The sequence below is a fragment of the Eschrichtius robustus genome, chromosome 11, assembly GCF_028021215.1.
Source record: "Eschrichtius robustus isolate mEscRob2 chromosome 11, mEscRob2.pri, whole genome shotgun sequence".
NCBI lineage: Eukaryota > Metazoa > Chordata > Mammalia > Artiodactyla > Eschrichtiidae > Eschrichtius > Eschrichtius robustus.
The window spans coordinates 839632-862324 of record NC_090834.1 but is presented as its reverse complement, the minus strand read 5'-3'; the positions used below and the strand labels follow the sequence as shown (position 1 = coordinate 862324).

At 50.4% G+C, this 22693-nt stretch overlaps 1 protein-coding gene across 1 annotated transcript in view; it reads right to left on the bottom strand.

The window, feature by feature from the left end:
- Positions 1-21759: 21759 nt before the first annotated feature.
- The window catches only part of IGSF9B (immunoglobulin superfamily member 9B), a 41296-nt gene continuing 40362 nt past the window's right edge, over positions 21760-22693 (bottom strand). The window contains exon 20 of the mRNA XM_068555884.1: positions 21760-21968. Coding sequence (XP_068411985.1) covers positions 21760-21968 — 209 coding nt within the window. The remainder of the gene's footprint in view (positions 21969-22693) is intronic.

Here is a 22693-nt window from a genome sequence, read left to right as displayed (position 1 = left end):
ATCAGTTAGGTGTCAGCTAGGTATCTCTCCTGACCTTGGCTAGGCTCATCCACGTATCTGGGGATCAGCTGGTCTACCCTGGCTTCCTATATCGGCTGCCTCCAGCTGGAGCAGGTAGAGCAATGTGGCCCTGCTCCATGTCCCAGTAGTCTTCCAGCAGCTACCACGGATGTGTTCTCGAAGCAATGGCAGAAGCACAGTAGAGCAAGCCTTAAAGCACAGGCTCACTCAAACTTTTGCCTGTGTAACAGCTGCTGAAATCCCAGTGGCCAAAGTAAGACACCTGATCAGGTCCAAAGTCAAAGAGGGAAGGCTAAAAAGCTACACAGCAAAGGATTTGAATACAAGAAGGGGTAAAGAATTGAGGGCATCCACTGCATCCTGCGGTCTCCTATATCTAGTTCATCCTAGATCTCTGCTTATCATCTCAGGCTTCTTGAAAGTCTTTATCACTCACTGTCTCTATTTCCTCATCTCCCCTTCCGCTGTATTTTGGCTTCATCTCTTCACCTTTCCACTAGAACTCTTTTCAACACAGTTGCCAGTGGGCTCTGAATTGCCAAATCCAACACGCATTTTTGGTCCTATTTTATGGGACAGAACATGTTAGTTGAGCATTAATCTGAGTCCTGATTCTGCAGGCAGATGTCTGTGCCAGACTCTTCCAGCTACCCCTCAGGACCATTCTCCACCCTGTTCTCCCTGCTCTCTTCCACTGTGGGTTACATCAGTGTACTCCTGTACTAGTTGGCTTCAGTCTGTGGAATCCTTGTCAGGAGATTGGAGGGAGAAAGGAGAATAAGATCAATGTATTTGTTCCCTTGGTCCCATACCTGAGGTTATCTGGGGCTGGCTATGTCCTTTGTTACTGCTCCTCTCAAGGTGGCCTGCTCTGTGACTCCTTCTCCTTCCCAATTATGGTGACCTCTCCTTCTCCTCTTGCCTCCAGGCCTAGGATGGTGGCAGTCAGCCACTAATTGCCCTCGGCGCCTGCACTGCCCCACATGGTCTTCCTACGCCCCTCCCACACCTGTGAGATAGTTCCTTTATAAATAAGCCTTCCTCTCATCACCTGCTTCCTGGTGGAACTCTGACACAGCGTGGCATCATTCATCACCCCCGTCTCCGTCTCATCATGTCCATTTACATGTGGGCTTGGATGGTGCTTCTTCTCCTCACCTAATCACACCCAGTAATTTACACTGAGGCAGAGAGGGAGAAAATGGAGACAGTTCCTGATCCCTACCTTTGAGACTCTAGGGACTGAGGTGTCCTCACAGGAAACAAAAACAAGCACATAAAATAGAAGGAGCTGGCACTTCACGAATGCAGTGTGTGGCTCTCGCCAGGCTGTGGAGCTCAGCACTAACATGCATCCTTCCGGTCTACTTGGCAAATAAGATATGGAGTCATTGAAATGTACGGTTTCAGTGAAAAGCTATCATGATTTTCACCGCAGCTCGTGAAGACGTGCAGGTGATATTTACATGACCTTTCTGTTATCCTTGACCGTACTGACCACTTCCTCCTTATTGAGACTCCCCACCCCCTGGTTCTCCTTCCCTTTCTGACCTATCCTGCTAGGTCTGCTTCTTAGGCCCCCTTTTCTCTGCCTGCCCCTTAAACATTGATGTTTCCCAGGATTCTGGTTTTGGCCCCCTGCTCACTCCTCTCGCCATGTTTGCATAAGGAATCTCAACCACTTCCATGATCTAACATGAGGCTCCATTTGTTCTTCCTCTGCAACACATTGACTTAGGGACGTGTTGGAAAAAGCCAGGGTCAGGCGAGGAACCTGGTGGATCCCAGCGAGAGCTTGGTGTGCAGAGATTCTGAGCCCCAGGGGGTGGGAAATAACAGCCATGGGACTATGCCTAGTCTCTCTGTCCTCCAAGGAGCAGAGGGAGAGCTGAACACGTGAGCTGAGTCTTCTCTTGTCCCAAGCCTAGAAGGATGAGAGATGATCAGGGAGCCGAGAGGTTCATCTTGGTGCCTTGAAAGAGGGTTGGAAACTCCCTGCTCCAATATTGCTTTCACAAGGAGCCAAAAAATGATATTTGCAGATATGCATGGTCCAGAGACTGTATCACCTATGAATATATCTGAGAAAAGAACTTGAGAAAAGACTTTACTCTCAAAAAATTTTTTCAAGTCAAAGACTTTAAGGTAGAGGATGATGGAAAAGAAACAGTGGTAGGTAATAAACACATACAAAGTCTTATATATGTACATAGATACATTCATAGATATCATTTTATATACGTATGTAGTCAAATACATTGAAAATGAACATTGAGAATGTGTAATTTAAGAAATAAAAATTCTTAAAATTTATTTATTGCAAGATAAATTCTAATAATAGCTTAGAATAAATATACTAAGCTATCTCAGCAAAACCTAGATATTAGGTGGGGAGGTAGAAATGTTCAAAGATGTCATTTCAGATCAGGAAAGAGGAAAGTAGGGATGTGAAAATGTTCTAAAGCCTTATCATGTGCAGGGTGTGGGAAGCAGTCAGATAACAGGTGGGGAAGGACATATGGACTTAATAATTAGGAAAGGGAATATAATCATTAATGGAATGGGAAACAATAGTTAATTTAATAAAAGGGTAAAATAGCAATAAATAGCAACTGAAAAATAAATAGCAAACCTGGAAAAATAAGGAAAAGGAAAATCAGGAAACCACAAAATAAAAAGAATAAAAAATATTAAATAAATTAGAATGCTATATAGTGTAACAGTTGTTAGTCAATGTGAATGAACTGAATGTTCCTTGGAAAAACAGACCTTGTTAGACTGAATTAAGAAACATATTTATAGGGCTTCCCTGGTGGCGCAGTGGTTAAGAATCCACCTGCCAATGCAGAGGACAGGGGTTTGAGCCCTGGTCCAGGAAGATCCCACATCCCGCGGAGCAGCTAAGCCTGTATGCCACAACTACTGAGCCTGCACTCTAGAGCCCGCGAGCCACAACTACTGAGCCCGTGCGCCTAGAGCCCGTGCTCTCTCTGCAATGAGAAGCCCGCGCACCGCAACGAAGAGTAGCCCCTGCTCACTGCAACTAGAGAAAGCCGCGCACAGCAATGAAGAACCAAAAGCAGCCAAAAATAAATAAATAAATAAATTTATTTTTTAAAAAAGAAACATATTTATAAATATGCTATTTAGAAGAAAAAAAAAAGACAGCATACTTTAAACAAAGATAAAGGTAGGTTGGAGACTTCCAGTGTTGGTAAGAAGGCCAACCAGATAACCTAAAAGCTTCCTTCCTCAAGGTCCTAGAATGCTGGATAAAATAAAACAAGCATACTCCTGAATAGATAGCCGAGTTTATAAGAAAGCATGGGTTATTGTCAGTAACCAAAAAAGTGAATTGGAAACCGGAGTCCTAACCTTGAGCCAATGCTATAGTTGACCTAAATGGGGGTGCCTGTGGAGGGGGTTGGGGGAGGGTCCAGACCTGTAAGTAAAGAGCTGAGGTTTTAACACTGAGTGGCAAGGTATGAGTTGTATGCCTGCATAAGGCAGAGTGTTGCCCTGACATGCATGTAAATCCAGGACCCCTGAAAGACCACATCCTCTTGGCAAGGAGGCTCATGTCAATCAAGAGCACTTCTCCGGCAATGGGGAACCTGTGAGCCATTAGCTACCAACACTCAAAGAAGCTGGGGGTGGATGCACTTGTCCAGTGTAGGGGATCTGGGTGGGACACTACAGCACCACCTACTGTGCTCCCAAACCTTTAATTGGTGTCCTGGGAGACTTCCACTCAGCAGTCATCAAATTCTGCCATGCTGTCAGAAATTTCCTGCCTCCTAGGCCAGGATTCATCAGTGGTCACTGTCCGACTTTCTCAGCCACTCTGTCCCCACCATTCCACTGAGGCTACCCTCATCATCATCATCAGCCACCTCCCTCTGTGCTGTCCAAACCTAAAGTCACTTCTCTGTACTTACCTGAATTTTCTTCACTCAGTGGCTTTTAGTACCTCTCTTACGCACCCCTTCTCTTCTCTTTCGACCCTCTTCCTAGGATTCACATGCCACCTCTCTGAGGATGATCCCCCAATCCATATCTCCAGCCCCAGTCTCCCTCCGGAATTCCAGACTCATATATCCAGTTACCTACTTGGCATCTCAAAAACGATGTCTAATAATCATTTCAGATGTTACAAACTCTTGACTTGCCTCCCCTTTCATATCTCCTCTTCCTTCAGTCTTCTCATTCTCAGTCACCCAGGTAAAAATGTAGGAGTCATTCTTGATTCCTCTGTCTCCCTCACCACTCACATCGCCTCTTTCAGCAAGCCTGTCAACTCTCCTTACAAACATGTTCCAAACTTACTTCTCTCCATCTGGACTAGGACCACCCAGGTCTAACATGCCATCTTCTCAACGTTGACTACATTAGTGGTCTCTCACCAGCCGCCTGCTTCTGCTGTTACTCTCCTGCTCTTACCACCAGCAGTTAGAGGGATCATGCCTTTTCCCAGTCTAAAAGTCTCCAATGACTTTGCGCCACACTAAAATAAAGTCTGACTCCTTGTGCTGGTTTACAAAGCCCTGGCTTCCCACTCCAGCCTTATCTTCTTCTCCTCTTTCCCTACACACTCAGCATCCCACTGCTTTTTCTGGTCTTCAGACGTACCGAACTCAGTCCTGCTCTGGGGTCTCTGCATTAACTGCACCCTCTACGTGGATGATCTTCTCTGTAGAACTTTACCTGGCTGGTCTGTTGGTATCACCAATGAGACAAGGCTTAAATGTTACTTTGGAGAAGTCTTCCCTAACCACCCAGTTTAAAGCAGCCAACCAGTTGCTCTATGTAATGCCCATTACAATTTAATATGGATGGGTTGATTGATTGATTGATTGATTGGCTGGCTCCCTACACCAGAAAGTAGGCTGTGGGAAAGCAGAGACTCTATCTGCTGGTTCCAGGTCATTCTCCTCCCCTTCAGCCTGTTCCTTCGAGGTGTAAGCCTTTCAAATCTACCGCCTTTCCCCTCTCCTCGTTGCTGACATCTCCCATCCTCAAGACTCCCTCTCATTCATTGATGGCTTTAGCCCCTGCCTCAGTCTTCCTCTCCTCCAGCTCCACCATCCCTCTCAGTGATGGCCTACCTAGGTGATCTACCCACCACCCTGGCCTCTTAGCTCTTCGAGCTCCTCATCTTCAGTGAACTTTTCTCTCACCTTGTCTGAGCCATCCACTCCCACAGGCACATCATGGACCTGGTCATTACCAGAAATTCTTCTTCCTTTAAATTATGAACATGTCTTACCAAGATCTCACCACAGGCTCCTATTCTTCAAGCACAGTGGCTCAGCACTGCCCCTCCCCCAAAAAACAGGTGTTAATCAAGACTCCAAACCACTGTACCCATCATCTTATATTTGTGCATATGAGTCTTGTTCTCTTATTTACTTATCAACTTTAGATTCCATGGTTTATTATGGTTATTATTTTATAATCTCCCTAAACTACCTTGTCCCTCTACCTCCATCATACGTTCTGAGAAAATCCACTAGTCTGGATAAACCCCAGTGTATTATCGCCAACCTCGGATTGACACAGAAAACAGCCCAGCAATTCTCAGCAATTCTCAAGTGAGCTCATTTACTCTTCATAGTTTTTCCACCACCATGACCCCTCAGACTTTTCATCTGATAACCTCGTCTCTCACTTCAAAGGAAAACACAAGTCATCAAAGGAGAATCCGCCCCACCAATTCCCATGACATCTGGCATCTTCCTCCTTCCTGTCCCAAACAATAAAATAGCTCAGCTTTTCTCAATGGCTGGTTCATCCGTGTGTGGTCTGGATCCCCTTTACTGTCCTTGTATCAAGGACCTTGTTACTTTTGTTATCACCTCTCTCTCTTGTCATTAGTTTCTCCCTCTGTTGGTTCATTCCAGCAGCATAAAAACATACTTTATTTTGTTGTTGTTGAAATGTAAAAACATACTTTAATATCTCCCAACATAAAAGTGAGTAAAGCTCACCCTGTGACATCATGTCCTCATTGGTAACCATCCCATTTCTCTGTTCCCCTTTGCTACAAGGTGTATTAGCTCTGTCTTTTATTTTCTGTATTCTGATGCTTTTTTTATTCTGGAGCCTTGATGACCCTGGAGGGACTGCCCCTCCCAAGATTAGCCACTTTCCAGAGAGAGCAGATAACGTGCCCATAAGTGCACTTTTCAAATACAGGCCAACCAATCCAATGCCTACAGCGCAGCCACCTCCTTTATCAGACTCTCACACTCCAGGACGTTATTCCCCACCCTAACCACCCCAGGGCCAGGTACCAAACAACCAGTGGCAGCCCCTGTGCCCTGCTGAAATTACTCAAATCAGCCCATCCTAAGCCTGCCACCCTGCCTCGCCCATTCCTTCCCCTGGAGACCACAGTAAAGGCTCCTACCCACAGTCTCCCCGAGCCCCCAGCTCCTGACCACCCTGGTGCTTCCCCATGTGGCCCGTTACGGCATGGTATGTCCCCCTGTCCTGGCACTGTAACAAACTATTTTTTTAATGGCAATTGTCTCTTGATCTGTTGGCCTTACTATATATACACAAATGTCCTATATTTTAAAACACCAGGCTTCTCAAAAGTGTGTCTCTAACTGCTCAATTCCCGTGCCTCACCTTACTCCAGCCCGGTGTCTGTTCCATCATCCCACTGACGCTGCTCTTACCAAGGTTACCAGTAACCTCCTTGTCCAGTGATGCCAAATAGAAGAGGTGTTTTCTGACTCAATCGTTCATTCTTTCAGTAAGTTTTTAATAAGTCCCTCTTTTGTGATAGGCACTCGGGCCCCAACAGTGAACAGGACAGAGAGGGCCTAACCCCCAAGGAGCTTACACACTAGTGAGGCAGACACACGATGAGCAAGTGTATCAGAGTGTTAAGGGCACTTAAATCCTGCTGCCTTCAGACTGGCAACCCAGACTGAGGACGAACAGGAGCTGTGTGCCTCTCCTTCTCAAGAGGGCCGGTTACCTCCAGCACACCCTCCCAGGGGGCAGCCTGGTCGGCCCTAGCACCACACACCGGGCCTCTGCAGCCTGCGGAGGTTCCAGTGCAGAGTGGCTGCCTGGCAAGGAGACACTGTAAAGGCTCTGGCACATCCTCTCCTCGCTGTGCGGGTTCAGAAAGGGTGTGCTTCCCCTCAGAGCCAAACGAAACAAGGGCTCCAGGACAACCCGTCCCAGCAGGAAAGCGCATCATCTCTCTCGTTGGAATAGCCAGTGGCTGAGCTGCAGAGCCTGTGACTCAACCTAGGGCCTAAGGGGGGTCCTGAGGGACTGCCCAGCATCCCTGACCCCTGACATTTGAGCCTGTATGCTACCCTGCACCCCACCGTGTTTCTAAAGGAGGGAACCTGGCAAGACCAGCTTCCTCAGGAAGGATAAATGGTTTGCCCGCGTTCATCAGTTACTAAATGGGGAGCCGACATTGTAAATGCAGATGGTTTAGGGGCTGGGGCTGAGGCATAAGGAGAAAGGCACGGTTTCTCAAGAGCAGAGTGATCCGGAGCTGAGATCTCAGGGTCCTGGGGAAAGGACCCTGTCCCCGGCTGGTGAAGAAACAAAAGCATCTTGAGATCCTTCCTTGACAACATGTTTGTAGACAAAGGGTCTGAGGCCCCTGACCATAGAGGAAAAGGGTTCAGTGGAAATAGGGGAAAGGGCCCCAGAAGGGGAGGCTGGGGACACAAAAGGAGCTTTGGCTGGTTTTACAGATCTGACCCGGCCACACCCTGTACCATGCCATCGACAAGGTGACGAAGGGTCCCTTCCTGCCCCAGGACCAGCCCGGTCTGTCCCGCAGCCTAAATCAAAGGGTCTGGATCCCTGAAATCAGCATTCTTGAGGTTTATGAAGTCCATGAAGTTTTCTTGGCACATGGTCTCTCCCACCTTTTTTTTGTCACCGTAATTTACCTGAATTCCCATTAATAGGTGTACTGACATTGCTCAGTAGGGCTCCGAAGTCTCATCCCCTACGTGACCTCACTGGGGACACAGCTGTCCTGGGGCTGGTTTGTGTCTGTCTGAAAGTTAGCCTAAAGAAAGCAGTACTGGGCCAGGACTCAAGACTGAGGCCTCTTCTTGCTTTCTAGGCAACTTCTTGCTGCCTCAAAGCCTTTGTGGAACAAAGAGGGGTATGGAAGGAGGAAAGGAGGGAGGGAGGGAAGGAGGGAGGGAAGAACGCAGGGATGGTGTAGGCAGTGGGGGGGAGGGGGGAGGGGAGAGGAAAGAAGGGACATTGGTTGGTTGGCTCTAATGGGTCTCACTGCCCACTCCTGTCTCTAAAAAAAGAGAGACCACCACCTGTTTTACTTAATCCATAAGGTCACCATGGGCACCAAATGAAATACACGTAAAAGAATGTTCTAAAGTGTGGAGCACTGGGTTAGCATGAAGTTAGGGACAATTTATAATAGATTAAAGGCCCTTAAATATCACAGTTTAACACAGAGGAGGGCCTCCTGACCTAAACTATTTATTTCTCCTGAGTACTTAATTTTTTTAAAACTTAGCTTTGTCCATTTTCTCAGCCATCCAGGGGTCTGTCCCGGCTCACAGCCTGGTGCAGAGGAGTTTGAAGGGTTGGCACTTTTGTGTGAAAATGGGAGACTACAAAACACTTTAAGTATCTGCTTTCAAAAATTAAGACCAGAGTATATGAAGTACCACAAAGATTTTCATTAAGCCTCAAAAAGAAAAAGGACTGAGGAAACAGGAAACAGACACTAGGAGAATTGTGACAATTCATTGAGGCAGAGAAAGCCAGATAGACACTAGGAGGCGCTCTCCCGGCACAGCAGCCCCGGGGCGCGCAGCTTTTAGGGCATTTATATGGAGACTTTTTACCACGGCAGGTGTTTTTAAATTTGTAGATGGACCTGGTTTTTTCTTTTTTTTTTTTGGCTGGTGGGTTGGCTGTTTTCTTCACTTGGAACCATGAGCATAAATAGAAATATCATATTTTGGTATTTTCCCTCCACCTAAAGACCAGATGAAACTAAAAATAAGCATAATGGGAGCTGATAGATTACCAGAGTATTGCCGAGACAGAACATAAGGAAGAGAGGCTGTTAAGGAAGAGGAGGGGTGCCGGCGTGGTGGGGGAAGGTGAGCTGATCTCGCAGTCGGTCCCGCAGATCCACCCCAGGGACGACAGCCCCTCCGAGTGGGAGGAAGCGCGTTCACCACGGAGCAGGCGCTGCACCGCTGACTTGTACGTGAATGTTGCCGCGGGCCCGTTAGAGCTGGGACCCGCTCAGACAGGTGGAGTCAGGCCCCAAGACTGTCTTCATCACACAACTGAGGAGTCGGCTATCTTCTCCCTGTTCTTAAAGATGTCAGGCATTGTGAAGTCTGCAAGTTAAAAACTTTATGAGTGGTCCGTTCAGCTTTTGCTCAGGGGCTGACTTCTGAGCGTGAGGGCCCCCCGCCAGCATGGATTCAAACTGCAGCCCACGCTCCTCCTCACTCCACCTGCCCCTCATCCTGCCCTAGTTTCTTCCCAAAGCTCTTAGCACCTTATTCTACAACATGTGATTTTCTTATTGCGATAATTGCTTGCTGTCTGTCTCCCTACCACTAGAATGTAGGCCTAGAAGGGTAGGAGCCTTGCCTACTTGTTCACGGTGGATCCCGAGTGAATTGTACAGTGACCCACACATGATCTACCCTCAATGCACATCTGCTCAGTGAATGAAGAGTATTTCCTTCGCCTCCAGCCTCAAATCCTTTCACAATCATGTTGAGCCATGAGTTTAAAATCTGGGGTCGATTAAGGAAACCAAAAGCCAGAGGTGAGATTAGATGTCATCAGAAAGTACCTCCTAGGTATAAATAAAAGTTAGAAAATGAACTTTTTTAGCAAATGTTTATTTATATCAAAATACAAAACATTTCTGAAGCAGAGTAATGTTACATGAGAAGCAGTTAAATCCTAAACTTCTTTAATTTTAACTTGCAACACTCCCGGCATTCCTTCACTGGCTACACATCTTGTCTCCCATTGTGCCCTTTCTTTTCCCTTTGCTTGTTTGCCCTTGTCTGTGTTTGCTTGTTTTGCTCTTTAACTCACTATATGAACATGCAGTGTTACTGGCGATGCATTGCTTAGTATCCAGCAAGCCTGGAAATGCCAGCAAGGGGAGCCCGGCACAGTGACCTGAGCCGAGGCTAGCCACAGGTCCTCTCCTAACTGAGTCTGGGGTGTCACTCAGCTTTCAACTGGCAAGAGCCTAAGGCCAAAGGTCACTGTCCGTGGTAGGCAGGGCAGGCGTTATTGCTTAGGCCACAGAGCAGGCGTGGCCAAGGGGCACCTCTGGCCGGGTCTTCTTTGTGGATTGGGAAGAAGGGGTTGGGCAGCCTGAAGGGGTGGCAGCTGGAACAGGCCCAGGCCCAGGACGGGAGGTCAGGGGACCCTGCAGGAGGAACCCCTTCTCCAAGAAAGCAAGCCGGAGCTGGGAAGGAGAAAGGTTCCTGCCCGTCCTGACAGTCTGTGATTTGGTGGTTGGAGGTGCCTGCCTCTTGCATGGGCCCTTTATAAATGCTTAGACTTTGGAGATTTTGAGGAAAAAGCACCTGGTTGAGAGTGTAGCTATTTCCATAAACCTCCATTCCCCGACAGAGAGGAAAGGGAAGGAGACAGGAAACGGGGGAGGACACCCTACCCCTCTCATTACAACCAGCCCACTCCCAGAGCCAGCCTGGGTCTCCCCTTCAGGCCCCCGGTTGGTGCATTCACTTTGGCATTGTGCACCTGTAGCACACCTACACACATACACCCCAGCCCCCCCACATGCACACACATGCACACACACACACAAATGCCTGGTGTCTTTCCAGAGTCTACTCAGGAAGCAGAATGGTGCCCCATCTTCACCATCATCCTCCGCTCCAAGGGGTCTCCTTGGCCCACAGATCCCCGAGACCCAGGCCCAGGTTGGGCACACACTGGCATTCCCAGGCTTTGAGAAGAGGGTGACAGGACAGGGCACTCACCAGAGGCAGGTTGTACAGAGTGTAGAATATGTTCATATAAGGCTTTGGTACAGCACCGGTTAAATGTTCTTATCGTTTGATTTCTAAGTTGTCTCTTAGAAGAAAAAAAAAGCTTACTGAAAAAATAGTGTTTTTATTTACTTTTGAGTTACATACCTGAAGTTCAAAAAGTAAGCCTCTAGTTGCCATTCAGATTCACACTCAAAGGTGTTCTGTGTGCATCTGTACAATTTGTTGGTTTGTCTTTAATGGTTAACCAAAGTCAGCCAACCAATACCATGAAGTCAGCTGCCCATGATAACTGACTTTTTCCAGTGCATACATACAGAAAAGAGAGAGAGAGTGAGAACACAAAAGCCACCCCTACGTCTCCCACCCCAAACCCCTAGGGGAAAAATCAAATAGAGGACAAAATACAGCAAGATTTAAGGAACCAGTTGGATGAAGGAGGTTCAGTCCAGCTGGCCTCTTCAAGAACAGCACCATAAAGCACCCTAGCGCAGTTACGTTGTAGTACTCAACATTCGAGAAATGGAAACGAGGTTTGAAGGATCTTCACGAGAAGACCTGGCATGGATGGGGGCAACCCCCAAAGAAAGTTGAAGAAGGAAAAAGCGTTTGCTATGAGAGCAGGAACTCCCATGACCAAACCGAGAGTCATACCCAGATTCCTCAGAAAAGAACTAATGCAAGAGGCCCTGGGCAGACAGAGGCGCAGGGCTGTTGGGGTGTGGTGAGGGGGCCGCGGGACCCCTCCCCGCCCCTCTCCGTGTCTACAAGCCACTGGGTGAAATGGGGAAAAGAGAAATCCACACACATGCTTCCAGGTGCGCGATGGAAGAATCATACCCAGGGTGATAAAGTCTCTCCTGGTGGAAGAGAAAAAGCTGGAGACGAGAGGAACCGGGCATCACTGACATGAAGCCGATAGAGTCCCTTCAGGTCAGCGGCTGTGAAGAGGAGGAGCAACTGGTGAGCGCACACCCACCCGCGCCCCTACCTCTGGCCCCGCAGATGGCGGTTCGGAAATGAAATCTGAACGAGGCATTAAGACCTCTGGAGACGGATGTATACGACTTGGCAAGGGGGGCTTTAAACTGCTATTCTTCCCTGAGCCAGCCATTCCGTCTAAAGTCCCAGCGATCAAGACCCCTGCACACAGCGACCCCTCCCAGGCCCTGGGCACGGCAGCACAGAAGAGACCCCTACGTGCCAACACCAGGGCCAGACCCTCAGGGACAGGGAACGTGCCGTGTGGGTTCTCCTGTTCTCCCACCTTCTGCCTCGACGTTGCGCAAAGTGGGTCAGCATGAACACCTACAGCAAAGAGGAGCGCAAGGGCCAGAGGGCAATGGGCAAGCCCCGCTCCCCCAGCTACTACTCGATGACCGAGGAGAAAGGATACGGCCCACGCTGCTCCTTGGGTGAGCAACGCCCAGTGAATCTGTCTACTCCAAACCCTGTTCCTTAGAGCGGACAGAGGTAGCAAAACTAAAACAACTCTGTAGACGCCCCCACCACCTACGAACAGGGAGAAGCCCCAACATTCAATATCCCTTCCACCACAGGGGGACCGAGGAGTATGGCACAAGCACATGGGGCGGCACGTGGCTCCAGGCCCCAAAGACCTAACCAGAGCACCCATCCCACCCGCCTGTCTTATCAACTGAGAGGTTCAAAGACAGAAAACTTTGCTTACTCCACATATAATCAAATCTCAATCCATTTTGCCCCACCTGCCTTTGTGAAAGGCTGGTTCTTCAGAGAAACTGGAGATCTCGGCTGGGCTATCTATCCTTTCCCCGCCAGTGTCTACCCTTTCGCCATCTTTCTGAGGCTCAGGGCCAGGATCACAGACCAGGTAGAGATAAATATCACATCCCCTTCAAGCTCTGAAATCTCAAGGTAGGGCTATGTCCCTTGTCTTCACTTTTCTTCCCATAAATGAAGACTCCAATTGGAGGTAGAGGGATGGGATGGGAATGCACAGGTCAGTGACTCCTTGTTGCTAAGGACCACATCTAGGCTCTCATATGGAAAGAAGCAAGAGTTTGAGAGTAACCCCAGACCCAGAGGGGTACTAACCCTCTGAGGGGCCTGTGATGCCGAGGTGATTTGTTTCGCTGGTTGCATGGTACCAGAAGTGGGACAGGGTCTGTGGAGAAAGAGAGAGGATCGCTCTAAGAGCCAGAAGAACAGTAATGGAAAGCCCTCTTGGTGTGGAGGTTTTGGCAGGTTGGAAAAGGGTGCAAGCCGGGAAGGGACATAGAATGTGCTGCTTTTCCTCTTGTTCAACCTCCCTGAAAAATCTTACAAGAAACATCTGGCCATATCCTCCTTTGGCCTCCTGAGAAGATTGCAGGAAAGATGAGTAACCTGCCAAGGATGGACACACAGCCAGTGGGACCCAGTACTGGAGCTCCCCCGGTATTGCATGGACAGAGCCCATTTTCCTTCAGTATCCTTGGGAAATGAGAATGTCTTGAGCAGGAATGCAAGGGACTAAGGACAGTGCCTGAGTGAATGCCAGGGCCCCTTAAGTCTACAGTATGGTGGGAGAAGGGTCAGGAGTCAAACTCGAGCTCCACCCCTACCTATTCTTCCCATTAATACCCCAAATGTAAAAAAATGCCCTTCCCATGGCTGAGGCATCTGGATTCCTCTAATGACCAGACTCCATAAGACAAAAGCTCTTGGCTACCATGACCCTCTAGTTGGGGAGGAGGGGTTAGTATTGCATTTTTTTAGTTGACCAGCCGGGTGTGGGCAGAGAGACTGCCTCCACAGGTCTCTCCTGGCTGTCTGCACCATTTGGCCCTGCACCAGCTTCAAACACATCACTCTGAGCTCCTGGCAAGTCAACGAAAAAGCTAGCACCCAGAGACGATTGCTGAGGCTGCAGGGTGCGTGGTCCTTGCAGCATATTTGAGGTCTTGAGTTCTCAGCAAGGTAATCTTCAGGGCACACAAAGTTTCTTGCTCAAGTGCCACTGAGTGCCTACTCCCCAGACTCTCCAGTTCTGGGTTAGACTCTACTGATACACTGTTCAGTTCTGGAAGTCCCAGGCCAGGTGCCAGAAGGAGGGTCCAGCGGCCCCATCCTCCCCATTACGCCCCAAGTTCTCCTCTCACTTCTCCTCCTCCACTCAGTGTCCCAGGATTCGACCATTCTGTTTCCAATGCCACCTATTTTCCAATTAAAATAATAACTGGAAAAAAGCGTCTATGATGTATTTATACCAGATACCACACCCACACTGGTTCCAAGAATCTGCAGCAAGAATGACCAGGGTGTTCTTCTCCAAGCCCAAGCCCATGCCATTGGCCTCACAGAACTCTCCTGAGATGCCACACCCTGCAGGGGTGCTTGCGTCAAAGTGCCACAAACCAGGATAGGTACTGCCGTCAGCCCCCAGGTAGCCTCAATGAGGGCACCACCCCCAGCAATATGGAATATGGGGACGGACTCAGAGTCTTCCCCTCTCCACACTCACTGTATTAAGCACCTGTGCCAAAGCTTTCAAGCCGCAGTGTCTCCTCCCAGTAACGAGAGACGCTGTGGATCCTGGCTCTCCAGGGCTGTCAGATCCAGTAGCTTCCCACAACCCTTGGCTCACTGGTCCTCTCTTCAGGAGCACTGTTTGTTTTGTTATTTTTTAAACTTTTACGTACACATTTCCATCAGAAAGGCCCAAGCAACTCTGAACAGAGAGTGTCTCAAAAGACGAGGCATGGAGGATGGATGGCGAAGGAGGGGGCACCAAGGCATGAGCTAGAATCCCAGGTCACCCCAGGTGGTCCTGCTCCACACGACTCTAAGCACAAGTACAAAAATAAAGCCAACTATGGCTGCATATAGATATATAGACAAGCTAGATAGATAGACTTTATATAGGTTTTCTGTCCATTTATATATGTGTGCCGAGGGCACGAATCCCCGATCCTCTCACCCGGCTTTAGTCTCTTGCCCTCCCATTTCCCACTCCCCAGATGTCCCACTACCTGAAGCCTCCCAGTCATGACTACTGCATACTATCCCTGCACCCACCCCCGCTTACATAAGCTCCCCTCTCTCCTTAAAATAGAACAAATTATATATATTTATATAATTTTATATACGATCTCCATAAAAAATACACTAAAGATGGTATATTACTAATTTCACCCTCCTACCAAAGTAGGAGTTGCCTCGCAAAGAAAGACTCAACCAAACAGAGGGTCTCCTAGGCCTGAAGCTACTCAGGCCAATTAGTGTGTCCCTACAAATCTCTTCTACACATATACACACTCAAATACATACCACAAACACACCACACATACACAGCACACCACAAACATACTATACACACCACACAACACACCACATACCACATGCATAGGTACACACACATACACACCACACAACACACACCCCACACCACACACACACACCATACAAACGTCACATACCACATACATGCGTGCGGACACACACACACACACACACACTCTCTCTCTCTCTCTCTCTCACTTCCTGAGCCCAGGAAAGGAACATGGACAAGACAGCTGGCTGGGGCTAGAGACCAGGGAGAGAGCCTGGTGACTGCAGAGAGACAGGTGAGACAATCCCACCTCTCTGCCCCAGCCTGGACACTGTCTGCTCACAGCAGACCCCTCTTGGTTCACAGTAGGCAATAGAAATATTCGTTGAGAGGGACTGACAATTTCCCTTCCAAAGACTGCAAGATGGCCGTCAGGAGGTCTACTCCCCACGCCAGAAACAAGGTCCCGTAGATGCCATAAGCCAAAAGGGACCAAAAAGCCCCTAAGCCCTCATCAACCAACAGGAGGAAAGTTGGCATTTGCCCCTTCCTTCTATGTATGTCGTACATCATCAAAAGCATGCTCGCAGTGTTTCTAAGGCTGAAAATGCAAATCCCCCCTCCCCAGCCCAAACCTTCTCCCCTCTCAGATTCCCTTCCCCACCCAACCACTTCCCCCATCGTAAACCATGCACAAGGTCAGGATCCCTGGAGCCGTGAAGAAGTGGGATAGGAAGGAAAAGGAAGTTAACTGGTGTGTATATGGGGCGGAAGGGAGAGTGTGGCCTGGGTCCTAAAATAACGCCGGGGAATCCAGTGCCAGGGAGGGGAGGGATTGGTAGAGCATATTTCTTCAAGCTCCGAAAGAACAAGAGGCCCAGCAGCCATTCATGTCACCATCAAGTGGGATGGGAAAGACAGATGGCAAAGGACCAGGGACAGGAACTTGAGAACTTGTACCACTTCTCCCTGACCCCCGAGTCCAGCTCTCCCAGCCAGTGATCTGAAGCTACTGTTTCTTCAGCCTTCTTCAGAAACCCTAACTACCACTGCTGACCCACCACGGAGGAGACTGTCCAAGCGAGTTTATGAATGGCTGCTGTTCTACCAGAGTATTTAGCAGTCAAGATGCACCAGCTCTTCTAGAAGGTATGGGCAGCCAGCCGTGATGTTTGCACTTATGCCTCACTTTTCCTCATCCTACACAGAAACCCTTGGGGTGTGGGAATGTCTTTGGATAAGAGTCAACCTATTGATTTATTCTTCTATCTTAAAACGGGTCATAGAAACACTTCTACCCTCTCAGTAACCCAACAAACAAAATACTATATTTGCTCATGAAAAACTTATTTGAAAGCGCAGACAGGGGGCCCAGAAATAAAGCACTGGGCCAGTGTGGATTGCCTGCCAGTCAGAGGGGGCGGTAACGGACACCCCTAACCAAACATCCAGTTGCTAAAGCGCTGAGGTCCAGTCTGGGCATTGATCCTTGGTTTATCAACTTTTTTTAAATTCTGCCTCTTGACGTGAAAGGAGGCAGATTTGGAGACATCAAAGAGGACAGAAGAATGGCTGGTCTGATTTCAGGGTGAACCCTTTCACCCTCCTACGTCCACCAGACTGGTAGCTTTCATCTCAGAAAAGAAAAAAGGTGAGGACGAAAGCTGTAGGAACACAGCCTCCGTGTAGCTCTGTGATCTGGAGCAGTCTTGCCCCCTCAGGAGGAAAGGTGCAACCCAGCCTCAGCCCCTCCTCTCCATCCCCAGCGACAGTGTCTCAGGACCAGTTTCAGATCATGGAAGAGGCCACCTGCCCTTCTCCTTATGAGAACAGACGCAGATCCATAAGAACAGTTCTTCCTTCTCCACTAACACAGAGCTGGTGGTAGCAATGGGGACCTCAAGACAAGTCTCCCAGCGTTGGGCCTGAGGAGTCCCCACATCCTCAGGCCCTGACATCACAGAGAATGATGTCAGACCCTGATGTCCCTGACATCACAGAGAATACGTCCGTGCTTGGTTTGGGCACTCAGTGTCGTAGGCTGACTCTAGAGGGAGCAAGGAGGTCCAGCCAGGAGGCAAGACCCCTTTGGGATCCAAGACTCACCCCCAGGCTTCTTTCAATGACTGTATCGCCCCCCTCCAAAGGTCTTCACTGCCTCCACCCCCAGCCCACCCCACCCCAGGGCAGCCTCTCCTCTTTCTCTTCCTGGGACCACCCCCAACCTGTACATGGCACCCTGAATGGTAGCTAAGTTACCACGTGCCCAGAGAAAAAGGTAAGCTTGATGTCCCTGGCTTTGGTCTTCCTGTCACATCCATCCCCGCCTCCCACTCCGGGGCCGACCTGGCTGTCTACTCCCCTTCCGGCCTTACAGACACACGGCTGCCGACCTCCTCTCCACACTCCAGCTCTCTAACGCCCTTTCCAAAACACTCCTGGGCCCTCTCCTCTAAGCAACAATGCAGCCCCACGGGGCTCCGAGCCTCCAACCTCCCTTTATTTTGAAGATAGAAAGGCAGAGCTGAGCCATGGATGCCCGCTTCCCAGAGCGGGTGGGGGACGAACTCAGGGGAGCCCCCAGGCACCTGCCTACCCTCTACCTTCCTGCTGTTCCCCAACAATCCCTGTGATGCCCCCCGAGAGCTCTGTCACATGCAAGCAAAGCAAGCCTCGGATTAACCATGAGCTTTTCTTTCCCTATATTTCTCTACATAGTAATAAAATGTACTTTATGTACAGTTCCTCCCCCCCAGCCCACCCCAATCCCCCAAAAGGCTTTTTCTAACAAAATTGGAAGAAACAGCTCCAGCTACGCACACCTTGGCCCCGAATTCTAATCCTGGCGAGTGACAAAGTCGCCCTGAGGCTCTGTGAAGTCTGTTTCCTCCCTGAAGCTATCTTGTCAACCTTTTAAGAAAAAAACAAACAAACAAACAAAAAACAAACCCTAGTCAGGAAATTTCACCTGTGAATCCTACCAGGTTTCCTCTGCATGAAAAGGGCAAAGGAAAACAGCTGAAATCAGTTTAACCCCAAATTTTAGATCTCAAATCAAAAATACAGAGTATTGAAAAATATTAATAATGACTCCAATCCACCCCTGCTTGAGACACGGCCCTGCACATGATCATGGGACATGGGCCCCTCCTCAAAGGGGGCGCAGACCCTGCCCGCCCTGTGGGATGCAGCATCCTTCCCCTGGAGAAAGCAGAGTCTCAGGCCTCTCAGACCCGTGTCTCTGAGGAAAGCTGAGGGAGACAGGCTGGGAGCTCACGGACAAAGCTGACCACCGCGTGCTGGGCGGGGTCCACACTCAACCCCACCTGGTCAGCCAGCAAATCAAGAAACAGGAAACCCACTTTCCTTATTGCTTGTTTTTCCCCAAACAACTTATGGCATCACTTTACCCTTTCCCTGGTCTCCGAGTCACCTAACCTGAAACAGCTGCAGTCTCCAGGCAAGATGCAGGATGAAGGGGCAGGTTACTTCTATGCAAGGCTACCAGATCATCCAAGGGGCAGTTTGGAAGACACCTGATCTCCCATGGACTGGAGCGTGAAAGTCAGAGGAAGCTTCAGAGTCGTCACTGCAATTGTTCAAGGGCAGAGTGCAAAGGACATCTGGTCCTTAGAAATGGCTGCACCCCACCATGCAGACATTCACAAGCACACCCTCTCGCACATGCACACACCCAGCACTTCAGTGTGTGCCTGTGACATCCCTGTCTCCATCTCATGGGCAGAGGGAACTGTATTCTGCCAATTTCCATCGCAATGAAGTACTGAACCAGCTCCCCAAGGCTGCCAGTCTCCGTGCACACTGTCACAAGAAGGAAGCCCTCTTGGGAGGAGAAATGAGTCCGAAGCTGTTGAGAGATAGGTCGGCCTTATGTCCTTCCCCAGCTTTGGGGACACCCAGCACAGCTGCCACCCAGTGGCCAGCAAAAAGCACAGCTCCAACCATTTGGTCTTATCTGCTGAGGTACAGGGCACAGCCAGAGGAAGGAAGGAAGGAAGGAAGGAAGGAGGAAGTCAGCACCTTTGTCACCACTGGGGATGGCTCACGGGCGGGGCCCTGTATGCCACCCTAAAGAAGCAGAGCCTTCCCCCATCTCCTCTTCTGTTGTAACCTTGGGGCCTACAGTCCCAGCACGGGGCTCAGAAAGGGTGGCCTAGTTCACCCTGAAGACGCACAGCCCTGACGTCCCACGCACAGTCCAGCAGGATCTGCTCTGCTCGAGAAACAGCCACCATGAGAGTGCAGACAAAGGCCACAACTGACCCCAGGGCCCAGAGGAGGTGCCCGTGCATCCCCTGTCGGGCACGGTGGCAGAGGTAGTGCTGCCTCAGGAAAGAAGCAGAGTCGCTGCTTCGCTGGAGCTGCCGCCCGGAGGGTGGCTTGGACTTGGACTTGGTGTCCAGCGAAGCGCATTGGCCAGAAGGTGCAGGTTCCACCCGGGGGCTAGGCAGTGGACACGGAGAGGCCACAAATGCTGCCCCTGCCACTTCTTTCTCCACGATGTGTCACGTTTGGAAAGAAACTGTGGTTTTGTGACTTCTGAGGCAGAGCCTCAAGGGTGGAATTGGTCCCCACTCGCTGGGCGAGAGAAGGAAGCACGGGGCGGGTCTGCGTGGCAGCGGATTCACCCCTAGGATGGAAGCTCCCAGGGATGTGCAGCTGCCCACTCTCGGGCCACCTCGCCTGGGTCACCGGGCTGAGAGCCACAGAAGTCTCCAGTGCTTTGACTGGGCCAACATCCAAGCAGGTATCTGGGGACAAGGGATGTCCCCAAACCCACCAAGACAGCAGCACCAAGAAGGAAGTACTTGGCGGAACCTGAGAGCCCTCTCGGTTCTCAGGTGGCCAGAAGAGCAGGCTCCTGCACGAGAGGAGGAGAAAGAGGCCAGACGCACCCCATCCACACTCAGGCCTTCTGCCCGGTCGAGGGCAGTACCGTTACCTTACTGGAGGAGAGAGATACATCGGTAGTCGCTGTAAGACGACCTCGCAGAAGCTTCTGGGTGCTAAGAGTCTGAGTTAGGACAAGAATTCGGCAGGGAAAGGATGGAGCCTGGCTCCTGCCTCCCACCCCTTCCAGCTTCACTCCCAGGCCTCAGCCAGTTCTACATAAACAGACCTGGGGGAAGAGGGGGCCTGAGCACCTCCAGAACCCAGAATCTGAGGCCCCCCAGCTTTATCTGATCCCATCCTGTGGGAGAGCTCAGGTCTGCGGCGGGGTGCACGTGGGGAGCATGGAGAGGAGCGCGGGCGGGCTCCCCACACGTGGCAATTAATCAATCTGGGGAATTAGCTCCCACAAAAGGAAAGGAGGAATCCAATCAGGGCTTTGGAACAGCACTCCAGAGGGTGCGGAGCCAGGCTAGGATATAAATAGAGCCGCGGCGCGTGGTGCTCGGCACAGATGGCTCCAGAGTGGGAGGCCCTCGGCCACAGGGCTCCCGGCCTGGCTGGACCAAGGGGCTGACGATGCGCTTGAGTCTGAGCACAGGGCCACCTCCCAGCCCCGCTGCTAAGCAGCTTCTACTTCTGAGCCAAACCATGAAACGAAGAGAGATGCCCGTCTGGCCGTTCACCAGCCCCCTTTCTTCACCCAGAACCAAGAAATAAAGGCTGTGTTTAGTTCTGTGGTAACTCACTACTGAACCCCCCAAAGCAGGCAGCAGGAACCATGGCAAGCCGCTGCTTCCACTCTGAATGGGAGAAGGTCAAGACAAACGGGGAATTCAGCTGAGAAGGCATGAATCCCATTTCAGAAGGACTCGTTCCCGAGATATAGACACCAGGGCCCCCGCCAGCCCCTCTCACAAAGCCCACATGCCAGCTGCCCTCTCCCTCCTCCTTCCATTGACCACAGAAGTAAACAGCATTTGCTTCCACGTACATATATATACATAAAGAAACCCACAAACTACACACATACGCATTTGCATCTATATCTATGTATATGTAGAGTCTGGAAGATGGCAGGAAGTCCAGCCCTCTTTCAGGACTTGAGAAACTGAACAGAAGCAGACAGCAGTGAGAGCCATTGCTTCCTCTTTTGCACTCCAGAGAGATTTGAGGAGGTGGGAAAAATCCATCCAGTGAAGAGGGGAAGGCGGGGGAGGAGGCATCTCTCTCCCCGTCCCCAGTTCACTTCCCGAGCTCTACACACAGCCACAGCGGCCAGTCTGCCCTCAGCCCTCTCTCCTGGACACGAGGCCGGCAGGCCAGGATGCGGAGGAGACACCCGCTCAGGCCAGAGGGGGAACAAGCAGAACCAGGGTCTGAGCAGCCCTGGAAACTAACGGCCAGGCCACCCCTCCACCGGCAGGAGAGGACGAAGCCCCGCACACCCGTCGCCCGTGCCCACCCTTGCCCCTCGGCCAGCACCCTTGCCCAGGGGACGCTGGAGTTGCGGCATCACAGCAAAGTGGCGTGGCTGGGGTCATCGTGCTCCACGCTGCTGAGAATTGCCGTCTGGTCTTCCGGAAGCTGGCGGTGGCACAAGTCTGAGAGGCGGGCAAAGGGGTCGGGCCGGGAGTGTCTCTTCTTCCTCCGGAGGCAGACAGCTTCATCGGGCCACAGGACCTGAGAGTTTGGAAGGTTCTGAGCCTGGGAGGCAGAACCATCTGGGGAGGAGCAGGTGCACACACACAGGAAAAGAGAAGAGAGCGGTGAAAGGGAGAAGGCAGCCTCACCCCCCCCCCCCAGCCGTCCTCTGCGGGCACGGTGCCCAGCCTCTAGAGTCACACGCCGGAATCGCCCCAGTGCAGAACGTGCAGCAGAGAAACCACGCAGGGCCCGCGCCCGGGGCCGCCCCAAGTGCTGTCCTAGTGAGAGCCAGGAAGCAGGACGGCTGTGGCTCTACTTCCTGCAGATTCACAGATCTAGTCAAGCAACATCTCTTTTTCATCTTGTATTTAATATTGAATATATTCAGTACCTTTTATCTAATATTTCTTCTATTTATCGATATTAAAGAAATATTCATACGTCTCTTTTAGTGCCTCCTGGGTAGCAGGCATCATTCTAGGTACTGGGGGTGGGACTCAGCACACTTTTCCCACCGCCTCCCCCAAGCAGTGACGGACGTCACACAGATTTTATCCATACGCTTTAGAGTCAGGTCTGGCCCACCCTGGACTGCCAGGGCCATCCCTCTGCCTTATGGTCCTTCTGGGGACACAGAGGTAAAGCCCTTGCATTCTAGAAGATTATACTTCAATGTGGCAATGGGGAGGAAGAGACAAACTATAAAGACTTAAAAACTACAGATATAAAACTGTCAGATACTGCAAGTGCTACCAAGAAAGATAAAATAGGATCACTAGACGGCAAATGAGTGAGGCACTGC